Genomic DNA, 13,637 nt, shown 5'->3' with positions numbered 1-13,637 from the left:
AAATCTGGAACCTTCACAGTTCTAGCAGTGGGCACATGAGCATCCCTCTCTGTGATAGTGAAATGGAAGAGTGCAGTCTTGGGTGTATCAAAACCTCTGTTTTATTCTGCTACTTTGCATGCAGGGACAACTGTTACCTAAATCATGATATCATGAAAGGATTGCTTGTCCAATTTTACAGGGACTTACTAAAATGGTGTGAGCGAACCAGTGCCAACTTTGACAACAGCTCCTCAGCCACAGCACAACATGTCTTCCAAGAGGTTAGTGGATTTTATTTCTGAAAAAGCTATAAAATGAAGATAAATGTATTTTATTTACAGCTGACAGAAAATACAAATGTGTTTCATAATGCTCAGGACTGGGAAAACTCCTTCCCTAAGTATGTAAAACCTGTCAAGGTCATGGTGATTTAATCTACCCGTGGTGTTTCTCTCTATCAGGCTCTTGACTGCTTCACGGCGATGCTGTCTTATTCTGAAAGTCGACTGCGAATGGCAGAGATTATTGGAAGCAAACTTAATATCTCCAAAGAAAAGGTATTTTCGGAAGAAAAAAAAAAACATTTGGGTGATCTTGCAAAAATCTTCTATCTTGGCCAATGGAATATTGGGCACAGGGTTAAAAATGCCAGAATTTTCTACCTTTGGCAAAATATTTCCCTAAGCTGGGGGTTTGGTTTGGAGAGTTGCATGAAGCATCTGAGACAGTTCCCTGGCCTGGGTTTAGACTAAGACTTACACACTAGTTACTGTCACCATAAATCACATGTGCCCTTCAGTTACCATGGAAACACTGATATAAGGGATTAATGCTTAGTGAAGTGCAGACACCTAAATATCATATTGTTACACTGCATGTAATTGTTTTGATGGTGATTTTATGCAATTCACATTTTTCTGAGGACACTTTAACCTTTTTGGCTTTATCCAACCAGGCATGAACCCTGATAATTCATGAATTGATGTATTCAACAGGGATTTTAATTGTCCTCCCTCCTTGAGAAGATACATTTTATCCAGTAAACGCTCATGGTGATTGTGATATCTCACTACTGTTTGCCTCAAGACCCACCACTTCTGTCAGATGTATCAGCCTGGCATCTCATTGACCGAACTGGAGGCCTCCGTGGGCAGAGTGACTCTGAATCGGAAGCAAACCGAAGCCGTGCATCTGAGTGTGTAAGTAGGACATCCTGCGTATACTTTATGCATCAGCCAGCTAGTTGGTGTGCCAACATTCACCAGCGAATTGAGGCAAATAGACCTGCTGTTGGGAAATTGACTAAACATGGAATTGATTTCAAAATATGTGATGATAAACAAAGCCATCTAATGGCTAAGTCACTGAGACACACTCAAATATTCACATAAATTTTTCCAAAAGCCAATATGAACTGGTATAAAATGTTAGACTAAAACCAAACTGAAACGTGTGACTTTATGCATGAATGGAAACACCAAGCTGTGTATGCATGTGATGAAACAAGCATTAAAAGTATTCTGAACATGGTTTAGGAGAGGAGCTAATCATTTAGATTTCTATTTATTTTTTGATAAATACATTTAATAAAATCTTAATAATTCAAGAGTGCTGAATCAAATGAGTTCAAATTCAGTCAAGTCAATTTTATTTGTATAGCCCCACAATAAAAGTTATCTCATGACACTTTCCAAGTGGAGCAGGTCTAGCACCACACTCCTCCATTGAATTTACACCTTAAAATTTGCAATGAGCAAGCACATCAGGCAACAGTTTTCTGTTTCCTTTGTTTCATGGTTTTCTTTTTTAGTGGGGCAGTAGAGTCCAAAGTTGTTCCTAAGGTTATGGCCTGATCAGACTAACATCTGGAAGCTACAGTTTTCCTTAGTGGAGTGTAGTTAGTACAAATTCAAAAGTGATTAATTGATGGTCTGATAAAAGCGCGTTCTGTGGAAATACGACTAGATATTCGGCTTCAATTCCATACGTCGGGTTGAGGGTGTGGTTGTGACAATGAGAGGGTTCATGTACAGACTGATGGAAACAAATTGAGTCTAGAAAAGAGAAAAATGCAGTACCCAAACTGTCGTTATCAACATCCACATGAATATTGAAGTCACCTACAATAATGTTTATCTGTTTTAAGAGCTAAACCGGATATAAACTCTGAGAATTCAGCTAAGAATTTAGAGTAAGGACCAGGAGGATGGCACACACTAGCAAATAAAAGCAGCTGTAGTGTTTTCCAAGATGAATGAGACAAACTGAGAATCAGGCTTTCAAATGAATGAAAACTTATTTTGGGTTTGGGATTTATTGTGAGACTTCTATAAAAAATGGCAGGAATATGAGTGTTAATGTGACTAGGAGGAGTTGATTCATTTAGACTGATGTAATCATCATTACATAGCCAGGTTTCAGTGAGACAGAGCAGGTCAATGCGATTGTCAGATATTACTTAATTCACTAATACTGCTTTTGGCATCAGAGATCTGATATTTAATAGTCCACATATAATTTTATATTCTTTTGAAATAATTTGGTGTTCGTGTTCATTTTGATGAGGTTTTTCTGTTTGACTCCTCTTCTAATACTATTTGAGTGAATAAACTGTCAGGCTGGGGGACAGACAGTCTCTACGGGGGTTTGGTAGGGTAACTGCCCTAGTGGACACGCAGAGAAGTATGTAAGACTGCAGCTCTGCCTCCTTGTCTGAACTCTGGGTTGTCAGGGTTTTAGATTTATAATAAACTTGGCCATATTTCCAGAAATGCTTAACCCCATCTAACATGGGATGAATGCGGTCTCTCCTAATCAGGCCAGGTCTCCCCCAGAAGGCTCTTCAGTCATCAATGAAGCCCACCTCGTCTCCTGGACACCACCTTGACAGCCAGCAGTTGAAAGATGACATGCGGCTAAACATATCATTGCTGGTCCAATTAGGCAGGGGTCCAGAGAACACTACAGAGTCCGGCATCATCTTCGGAAATGTCCACACCGAGTCAATATTTACTTTAGTGACCTCCGTCTGGTGTAGTCGGATGTCATTACCACTGACGTGAAAAACAATTTTCCTGTATTTACGGTTACGTTTAGACAGCAGTTTTAAATTTGATTTGACTTCACCTTCCCTGGCCCCTGAAATACATTTGTCTGTGGTTGCCAGTGTCTTTAACTCCACATTCCTCAGGATGGAACTTCCAGTTACCAGAGTCATTTTCTCAGCGGGCGTGTTGCAGAGTGGGGAAAACCTATTACAAACGTAAACCGGTGGTTGGTCACTGACAGTAGGCTTCTGCTTAGGACTATGCTTCCTTCAGACAGTCATCCAGCTGCCCTGGTATCACAGCTGCTCTGGAGTTGCCGGGGGAAAGCTAGTCGGAGCTAAGCCAGGGCGGTCCACACCAGCCGATGGGGGCAGCTAATTGTTTGAATCCATCAGTGCGGAACACGCCAATTCAACCTCACTAAACCTTGCCTCCAGCGCTACAAACAAACTACGTTTAATACACTTATCAGCATCTCTAAAGGAGAGGCAGAAACATCGTCGCTATAAGACAGGTGGTCTATTAAGCTTCGGCCAAGTAATGCAATTGACTATACAGTTTTAACAGGTACATTAATCTGCGTAATTATGAGTCAGCAGGGATGATCAAACTTTAGCTGGCACAAAAACGCAAAGCACGACATTCAGCAACATACAGTAACAGAAAATGCAGTCACACGCTTTCCACAACATGTCAATCCTGTGCAATCTGTCATTGAGTGACTTCATCTCAGTCTCTTACTTTGAGGGTGTATCTTGTTGCAGGATTTGACATTGAATGTGTTGTGTTGTATCTAACGTATCTTTATAAATTGGTCTAAAAGAACCCTGAGCAGCTTTTTTTGTTTTATTTTAATTGAATGTGGGACTATTGCTGTTCTGCATCATCGAGATCTTCAAGTTTTCATGGTTAGAGGTAGGGAGAATTCAAAACACATCCGTGCAGTATAATGCTGTTGAAATGCCTTATATTTTTTTTTAAAAGTTCAATTTTTTTGCTAATTTATTGCACATACATAACAGGTACATAGTGATACATGTGTGATATGTGATACATAGTTTTAATAGCTTTGATGATTCTTTTGGTTATATGCAATGCATGTAAGCCAGTGTTTTCGGGCATATGTTATGCCATGTCACCTTTTTTGGGTGCGCTGTGTTGTCCAGACTGGTACACTGTTTAGGGTCATGTGATATAAGCCGCCTCACTCGTTTTTTCTCAATGCCTGATGAAGATGCCACGGATGAAAACCTTGCCTCTGTTTGTTAATAAATTCCTTTGTAGCATTGACAGTGTGCAGACCACTTTTTTCAAAACTGATTTATTGTACATAAATTAAAAAAAACAATTTTCAATTCAATGTATAAATTGTATCGTATATACAATATGAAACTTTCAAATCCATACTTTGTAGTTTGACCCCATATCCTAGAAGCCTGTGCATAATGATAACAAAATGTGTGTTTGAAAATCTCTGTTTAGAGATAACCAGACGTTTGCCGCCACACGACCTGCTGCTGTGCTGCTGGAGCAGCTAGCAATGTGTGTGGCCAAGGGCGAGCCTGTTCTCCTCGTGGGAGAGACAGGGACTGGAAAGACCTCCACTGTGCAACACCTGGCCAGAGTCACAGGTGAGCCTGGCTTCATGAGGAGACACAGACAGAGCACAGCTCAAACCATTACAAATAACTGCTCAGTGTTCTTGATTGAAGTTACCCTCATGTCTGTAAATAGAGTTGAGTTTGGTTAATTTCTTCCAGGAAACAAGTTGCGAGTTGTGAACATGAACCAGCAGAGCGACACTGCTGACTTACTTGGAGGGTGAGTTGCCATTTGTGCAAGCTGCTTCAAAATAAGTTTGTTTTTATCACAAAACAGTCTTCTACCACTAAGTCTTTGTTTATCTTCAACAATTTATTTTGGTAGTAAGTGATCTGTTTTATTCCTTGTACTGTGTTTCCTTGTCAAAACATTGCCCCTACTGTACATGTCACAGCTAATGTTTGGAAATAATATATCGTGGATATGATTCCATGGATTGTATTCATGCTTTCATAAAAGTAGTTGCACATAGAAATTGGTGGCATTATACTGTATTATTTAGTTGCTAACCAAAGTGACCACCTTGCCAACTACCTACTTAGACAAATTGCTAGCTGACTGTCAGGCAGACTATTAGCTTTGTTAGTGTTATTGCTGGCATGCTAAGCAGTTCTAGCACAGAGAGCTAATTAATTTAGCTAATACAGTATTTTTTTCCTTCTCAAATCCTGGCACCTGCATCACACACAACCAGTGTTGGGAAGATCAAACAATGAGGCAGTTAGATGTTTGAAATATATAAATTACCCCATTTGCTAGCTGGCCATCATTTGGCCCGTTCACTTTGTGAGCATCGATGCTGGCTTGCTAACCACGTCCATCAAATAAACAAACCACAGAGAGACCAGTGGCTTTAAAACATACATGATATGTTCAATATTTTTGAAAAAATTATTCTAACCAATAATGTATACCAACCTAAATGTTTGGAAGGGCTGTTTGAGAATAAGATGTTATGTAGGACTGTAAAGTCATACTAACTTGATGTGGTGGAAAATAAGAGGTAAAAATGAAAACTGGCTCCGGGCCGTCTGGCCCAGTTGCCTCATGGGTGTTGGGGGGGCCTGGGACACTGTTTAGTGTGTGTTTTTAGTGTTTTTAGTGCTGCTAATGTGTTGCTCTGCCGAGCAAACGTAATAGGGTCTTCGCCAGAAGTACCTTCTGGCTCAGGCCCTAAAAATGAGATCAATACGTCATACCTCGTAAAGCACTGGCAACTTCTCATTTTGATTGCTGGTTGACAGATTAAAAAACATAGAAAGAATAGAATAGAATAGAAGCTGTATTCGTCATTTCATAAAATATGGAGTATCAACACAACGACATTCAAGTTGCCACCCCTGATCACTGCTTTAAAAAGTAATAAATAATTCATAAATATGTATGCTACTCCTGGAACCGTCATCGTGGTGGAGGAGTTTAAGTGCCTTAAGGAGCCTAGCCCTGGTAGGGTCACCCAAGGCAGACTGGTCCTAGGTGAAGGTCCAGACAAAGAACGATTCAAAAGACACTGCATGGGAAATAAAACAACAACAAAGAGACTGTGTGCCCAACCCGGAGGGTCACAGGGCCTGGCCCCACCCTGGAGCCAGGCCCTGTGTAGGGGCCTGTTGGCAAGCATCTGGTGGCCAGGCCTTTGAGGCTGAAAAGGTTACATGGACAAGGCTTCCCTGCACCTTAGGGTCCTGACTGTTGTCTATGCTTATGTGCTGAACAGCAGTTGAGAGTACCCACCCTCTTTGGAGTCCCTGGGAAGGGTGATGGATTGCGCCCTGACTGGGGACTCCATTGTTGCACTGGAGGACTTCAATGCTCACTTGGGCAATGACAGTGTGACCTGGAAGGGCGTGATTGGGAGGAATGGCAGGCCCAACCTGAACCTGAGTGATGTCCAGTTATTGGACTTTTGTGCAAGTCGCAGTTTGACCATAACTAACAACATGTTCAAACATAAGGATGTCCAACAGTGCACGGGGCATCAGGACATCCTAGGTCTCAGGTCGATGATAGATTTTATAGTCGTATCATCTGATCTGATGTTCTGGACACTCTGGTGAAGAGAGGAGTTGAGCTGTCAACTTAACACTATCTGGTGGTGAGTTGGATCAGGTGGCAGAGGAAGATGCCCTACAAACCTGGTAGGCCAAAACAAGTAGTGAGGGTTTGCTGGGAATGCCTGGTGGAAGAACCTGTCAAGATGGTCTTCAACTCCCAACTGTGACTCAGCTTCAACCGCATTCTGGGAGCAGTGGGAGACATTGAGTCTGGAAGGACCTTGTTCTGCTCTGCCACGCAGACCTGGTAGGCCCAAATAAGTAGTGAGGGTTTGCTGGGAACGCCTGGTTGAAGAACCTGTCAAGATGATCTTCAGCTCCCAACCCTGGCTGAGCTTCAACTGCATCCTGGGGGCAGTGGGAGACATTAAGACTGAATGGACCCTGTTCTGCTCTGCCATTGTCGAGGTGGTTGTTGTGAGCTGTGGCCTGCAAGGCTGCTGGGGCCGATCGCGGCGGTAATCTCCGAACCCACTGGAGAACACCAGAGGTGGGGGAGCCATCAGGCTGAAGAAGGAAGCCCACAGGGTGTTGCTGGTCTGTGGGTCTCCAGAAGCAGCCGACTGGTACCGGCAGGCCAAGCAGTGTGCAGCCATGGGGGTCGCTGAGGCAAAAACTCATGCGTGGGAGGAGTCCGGTGTGGCCATGGAAAATGACTATCAGTCATCTCCAAAAAGGTTCTGGCAAATTGTCTGTTTGAGACAGGGAGGGGAGGGGAGGGGAGGCTGCTGACTTTAACTGGGGAGATAATTGCACGATGGAAGGATTATTTTGAGGAACTCCTCAGTCCTACCAACATGTTTTCCATGGGGGGGGGGGGGGGGGGGTTTGTCCAATCACTGAATCTCTGGGGCAGAAGTCGCTGAGGCAGCAAAGAGGAGGGTTAGGGTGATCGTCAAACCTCAGATTGAGGAGGATCAATGTTGTTTTTGTCCCGGCCGTGGAACCGTGGATCAGCTCTTTACCCTCACTAGGGTGCTGGAAGGGGCATGGGAGTTTGCCCAACCAGCTCTCATGTGTTTTGTGGATTTTGAGAAGGCTTATGAACATGTCCCTAGGACCACCCTGTGGGGGTTACTCCGGGATTATGGGGTGGATGGCCCCTTTCAAAGGCCATTCAGTCTCTCTACCGGAGGAGTGGGCCTCTGGTTCGCATTGTCGGTAATAAGTCAGACTTGTTCCCAGTGAGGATTGGCTGCCCCTTGTCACAGATTCTGTTCATAACTTTTATGGACAGAATTTCTAGGTGCAGCCGGGTTGTCAAAGGTGTCTAATTTGGTGTCAGGAGGATGCCATCCCTGCTTTTTGCAGAGGATGTGATCTTCTTACCATTATCAAACCACAAACCCAGCTCTTGCTGGGGCAGTTTGCAGCCGAATATGAAGCGACAGGGATGAGAATCAATACTTCCAAGTCTGAGGCCATTGTCCTCAACCGGAAAAGGGTGGCCTGCCCACTCCAGGTCTGGGGGTAAGTCCTGCCTCTGGTGGAGGAGTTTTAAGTATCTCAGGAACTTGTTCATGAGTGAGGGTAGGATGGAGCGGGAGATTGACAGGCGGATCGGGGCGCATCCGCAGTGATGTGAGCACTAAACCAATCTGTTGTGGTAAAGAGGGACATAAGCCAAAAGTCAAAGCTCACAATTTACAGAGGTCGACCCAGGACTCGCTGGAAGGATTGCCTCTCTTGGCTGGCCTGGGAATGCCTCAGGATTCCCCCAAAAGAGCTGGGGGAAGTGGCTGGGGAGAGGGCGATCTGGATTTCCTCGCTGAGCCTGCTGCCTCATGAGACGAGATGAATATGTAAACAGACAGGGGATGGGGGGGGGGGGGTTTCTTCTATGTTCTTTTCTCTCTCTTTCTCTCTCACACCCACCTAGCCCCATAAGCAGCACTCTCTCGTTTCTGCCCCACGCCCCCACCCAACCCCTACGCTGCATAACATTTAGGGGCTATAGACAGAGAATTGACATCCTCCTATCCCTCCCAGACAACACACCCTCCTGCACACATATAAAATAGCAGCATACATTTTCGGTATTGTATATGTATCGTCTTTCTACAACTCTGGTGTTTTCTGTCCAATACAGGTATAAGCCAGTTGATCATAAGCAGATATTGCTACCTCTGCGAGAAGCCTTTGAAGACCTGTTCTCCCAAACATACTCGAGGAAACAGAATCTGACCTTCCTGGGTCATGTGCAGACTTGCTTCAGGGAGAAACGCTGGCAGGATCTTCTCAAACTCATGGACCATGTCTGCAAGTCTGCACTGACAAAAGAGTTGGAAGAAAAATCAAATGGTATTGCAGCAAAGAAAGTAAACAATGTTAACAGTTCATGTGCAGGCCACTGAATATTTTCAATGTGTTTGCACAGCTGCCTTGCTGCAAGAGCAGTGGGAGATGTTGGCGGGAAAACTGAGTCAGACCCAGCAGCAGATCCGAGCCTGCGAGACTGCCATGGTTTTTGCTTTTGTGGAGGTAAAGACTTCAAAAATCATGATCAACTTCACTGCCACAGACACATTCCTACATCTAAGCTGTGTGTGTCTCCTTTAGGGAACGTTGGCCCAGGCAGTGAAGAAGGGCCACTGGGTCCTGCTTGATGAGATCAATCTGGCAGCAGCAGAAACCCTGGAGTGTCTGAGTGGACTCCTTGAGGGCAGTGCTGGGTCTCTGGTGCTGCTGGACCGTGGAGACACTGGTGAGGACAATTCAGTTACATTTGATATGGGATGGTCATTGTACCAGAAGCTGTTATTCCACACTGCTCTAGCTGCTAGAGCTGCCAGGTGCCAATCAAAAGAGAATTTACTTTGACTGCTGATTTTATAGATGAACTATGACTAGGAACACACTTTGTCTTTTAGGAGATAGGATGATTGTGTAAGACAAATAAGTTGACCCTGTCAGGTCAGGCACTGATACTAAAGTGCATGATGACCACATACAACACATGCACAAAAGGATATATGCAATACAAAATATATGTCTTGTGTTAAATATTCAACAATAAGCAGATGTTATCATTTTCCAACATAAAAGCTCCTCTTGAAAGATTTCTCTCATCAGGCAAATGTTGATTGTGTGTGTGTGTGTATATATATGTATATATATGTATATATGTGTGTGTGTGTGTATATATATATATATATATATATATATATATTTTTTTTTTTTTTTTTTTTGCCTGATGAATATAATAATAGATATAATTAGTGTGTGTGTGGGTTTGTTTGTTTATAATTGTTTATAATGTGTGTGTTTTGGTAAAGAGCCCCTGGTTCGCAATCCAGACTTCAGGCTTTTTGCATGCATGAATCCAGCTACTGACGTGGGGAAAAGGAACCTACCTCTGGGCCTCAGGAATAGGTGAGGAATTGCAGGGATAAAAGTGAAAAGTAGGACTTTACATCATGAGCATAGTAAAACTGTGTATCTACCTTCCTTGTGTGTGTGCGTGTGTTTGTGTGTGTGTGTGTGCGTAACCCTGACCTTGTATGTGCTAGGTTTACTGAATTATATGTGGAGGAGCTGGAGAATGAAGGAGACCTGCGGATCCTGGTTTCAGACTACCTCAGATACTTGAATCCCAACAGAAATGTCATCAGCGGTATTATAAGGTGAGCGCATATGTAGACGGTGCGGGACGCAACCGCATAAAAGTCAATACAGATCCTAAAGTCGCAAGTTAATTACTGGTCAGTGTGCAAAATTGTATAATCACTATAATACAGCTACTAGGCTGGAGATATTCATTCCTTTAACTATGCATTCACGCACCCATGATTGTTGCCTCTCATATCCTGTATTCATTTGAAGCAAATGTTTTGCACATCTGCAGAAGTAACCACTACTCATTCACAACATACAATTAGTCACATTAACAGTGGGGGCATGTAGAGGCTGTGGGGATGTGACAGCAATAGTGGAAAGTTTTGAACAGAAGTTAACAGACCAAGGGTTTCATTTATAAAAGAATGTTGGATTCAAATTGAAAGCCTATTTATACAAAAAAGATTAAAATGATGTCCATTCTAGCCCTTTGCAACTATTGTCAGCAATAACAGTATATTGAATGTCCTCTTATTAGCAACTCGGCCACACCGTGGGTGTTGATTTATTCCTTGATGTTTCCTTTAATGATTTTTTTTGTGTACAGTTTCTACCTGGCAGTAAGAAAGGAGGCCAATTCACATCTGGTGGACGGAACGGGCCACAGACCTCACTACAGTCTACGGACTCTGTGCCGGGCCCTGAAGTATGTCGCAGCAAACCCCTGCAACAGCGTGCAGCGTTCCCTTTATGAGGTAGGAACCTTTGGCTTATGTGCTTATGTATATGTATATATGCATCCCCCTTACTGGTTTGTATTCAGAGTTTACAGCCTCCATACCTCATGCTTGCAGGGTTTCTGCCTAAGTTTCCTGACTCAGCTGGACAGAAGCTCCCATCCTCTGGTTCAGAAAATGGTTTGTAAGCACATCCTGATGGGGAACGTCAAGTGTCTCAAACAAGTAAGATGACCTGAGTTGGTGCTTTCAATGTTTTACTGCTGGTTTTGCAAGTATTCCAAAGGATATGTGTATAATTTGGATTTGTACTGTAGATATGCTGTATCTACCCATTGAAACTAGACACTGAAATATGAAATGATATCGATATATAATGTGTAATGTTAACATTTGAATATCAAGTTTAGATGGGTGAAATACTTTCATAATCATCAGCACTTGAATTTATCTATTATGTTTATTGCAGCCCATCCAGGCTCCAGTGGGCCAGCGCTATGTAGACATGGAGGGATACTGGGTGTCCCAGGGGGAGATGGAGCCAACTCTCGACCCCAGTTACATCCTCACTGCCTCTGTCAAGCTCAATCTGCGAGACCTTGCCAGAGTGGTATCTGCAGGGTAGGAAAACTTTTACCCAGCTGAACCTCTCTGCCCACAATTTCTTCCCAAATCAATTAATTCATCCATTAATGTCCAGACATTCAGTTTGTCTGAGAGAGTTCTGACCCGGTTAGAAAGAGTGCATCCAAAAAAAATAAATAAATAATGACAAGCTGAATTTTCCCCCCATCAGTGACCTACCTGGCAGAAAGCCAGGTTCTTACTGTATATAGTATGTTCATGAATAGCTGACCAACTCTTGACTACTGTAGATAGTCAGAATAGACCTTCTGTCGTTTTAAATGTAGTTTTATATCCTCGTAATGTTATATCATGATATAGTAATGTTCTGTAGATTCAATTAGAAAGTGTTTTAAAGCATATCATACTTGCTTCTTTCTACTTGGGAACAAACAAAAGTAGAAAACAAATTTTTACTTCATCTTTGCTCAGCTCCTCCTTCTCTCATCCTCTTTCTTGTCATACACATGATGTTGTGAGGCAGGTGGCTGTGGGTGATTTCAGTCAGAATTTGGGTGGACAGTCATTTGCCTTGACCAGTTTCGGATTTGTTAGTCTAGAATAGACTGTCCTCTCTAAGTTGACAGAGACCCAACATTCTACCATGAACAAGCACGTGAGAGGTTCCACAGGAGACTGCAAAATCAAAGCAGCATTATTGCTAGACAATTGAACAAATGTCTGCCTCTGAACTGTGAAAGGTTCTTTGTTGACAGTTGTAATTTTCCAAACTGTCTATAAGAGCCCAGGACCTACAGCTTCTGCTTTGCATTACACTTTGGGTTTTCATCAATTTATTTTGAAATCCATCCATCCATCCATCCATTTTCTTCCGTTTATTCCTGTTAAGGGTCGTGGGGGGGCTGGAGCCTATCCCAGCGGCTACGGGCGCGAGGCAGGGTACACCCTGGACTGGTCACCATTGCAGGGCCAACATATAGAGACAAACAACGATTCACACTAACATTCAAGTTAGAGTATCAATCAGCCTAGTCCCCAATTGCATGTCTTTGGACGGTGGGAAGAAGCTGGAGTACCTGGAGAGAACCCACACAGGAACAGGCAGAACATGCAAACTCCAAACAGAAAGATCCCGTGCCCGAGCCGGGACTTGAACCTTGAACCTTCTTGCTGTGAGGCGACAGTGCTCACCACTGCACCACCGTGCCGCCTTCTTTTGAAATCTCAGTTAAAAAAGATCGTTAGAAATGCCATCATTTGGTTAAAAAATGCCCTAATATGCTGTGGCTTTCTTTTTCAAAAAAGTAAATCTCCGTTTTCACTGACAAACTCTTTTACTGTTTGTTAAAACCAGTCGTGGATAACATTGCCTATACTGCTTTCTCCTGGGGGCATTGAATAGCCTATTATATTGGCTTTAAACCAGTTGTAGTGAATACACCTGATGTGTGTTTCCTTTTTTATGACATACCCTCACTTCTTTTAAAATTTGCCCGACAGTTCAATAGAAACTACAGATGATTTACTCATCCAGTATTAGTTGGAATTTAATAACCTTTGTAAAATCATACTCTGAATGCCACCCTTTGATAAACACATGCACAAGAAAGCTGGCTCTTACTGTAAATACCTGTTTGTCAGGGGGACAGCAATTCAACACATCCTCCATCTCTACTGTCACTTTCACCACTTCACTGCTCAAGGCTCCTCATTTTACCAGAGATATTCCAGGGCAAGAAGCATGAAGTCCTATGAACCACTCAAAGACTTATATTTCAGAAAAAAAAGCACACTGTTGACTTATATATGAGATTTGCTGTTATGGATGGCACACAGAGTCGTTTGATCCTTTTTTCCATGTAAAAGTAATTAATTATTGTAGTATTGATTGATTAGCATATCTTAAAAGATTTAACAATGCCGTTATGTTACGTTACATTTGATCACATTTCAAACAAAAAAAAGCTAAATATGGAATGTTTCTCCTTTTTTGCACATTTTGATATTCATCTTTTTGAATGTATAATTGTGTAGAGAGATTGTGTATAGTTTTTTGGTTTTCGTTGCAACTCTGG

The 13,637-nt window shown here is 42.7% G+C and overlaps 1 protein-coding gene and 1 pseudogene across 1 annotated transcript in view; one reads left to right on the top strand and one right to left on the bottom strand.

Annotated features, from left to right (window-relative positions):
• Nucleotides 1-13,637, top strand: part of mdn1 (midasin AAA ATPase 1) — a 73,094-nt gene that overhangs the window by 13,949 nt on the left and 45,508 nt on the right. The window contains exons 11-23 of the mRNA XM_086188864.1: nucleotides 182-263; nucleotides 444-539; nucleotides 1,069-1,181; nucleotides 4,512-4,660; nucleotides 4,790-4,850; nucleotides 8,775-8,986; nucleotides 9,063-9,166; nucleotides 9,245-9,389; nucleotides 9,961-10,057; nucleotides 10,195-10,308; nucleotides 10,848-10,995; nucleotides 11,095-11,202; nucleotides 11,447-11,598. Coding sequence (XP_086044990.1) covers nucleotides 182-263; nucleotides 444-539; nucleotides 1,069-1,181; nucleotides 4,512-4,660; nucleotides 4,790-4,850; nucleotides 8,775-8,986; nucleotides 9,063-9,166; nucleotides 9,245-9,389; nucleotides 9,961-10,057; nucleotides 10,195-10,308; nucleotides 10,848-10,995; nucleotides 11,095-11,202; nucleotides 11,447-11,598 — 1,581 coding nt within the window. The remainder of the gene's footprint in view (nucleotides 1-181; nucleotides 264-443; nucleotides 540-1,068; nucleotides 1,182-4,511; nucleotides 4,661-4,789; nucleotides 4,851-8,774; nucleotides 8,987-9,062; nucleotides 9,167-9,244; nucleotides 9,390-9,960; nucleotides 10,058-10,194; nucleotides 10,309-10,847; nucleotides 10,996-11,094; nucleotides 11,203-11,446; nucleotides 11,599-13,637) is intronic.
• LOC147242679 (uncharacterized) lies at nucleotides 2,576-4,454 on the bottom strand (annotated as a pseudogene).

This window comes from Aulostomus chinensis, chromosome 20 (assembly GCF_037954235.1).
Source record: "Aulostomus chinensis isolate RoL2024-O1b breed Wild chromosome 20, RoL_Achi_v1.0, whole genome shotgun sequence".
Lineage (NCBI taxonomy): Eukaryota > Metazoa > Chordata > Actinopteri > Syngnathiformes > Aulostomidae > Aulostomus > Aulostomus chinensis.
The sequence above is the reverse complement of the archived record's forward strand: the minus strand, read 5'-3'. Positions and strand labels throughout refer to the sequence as shown.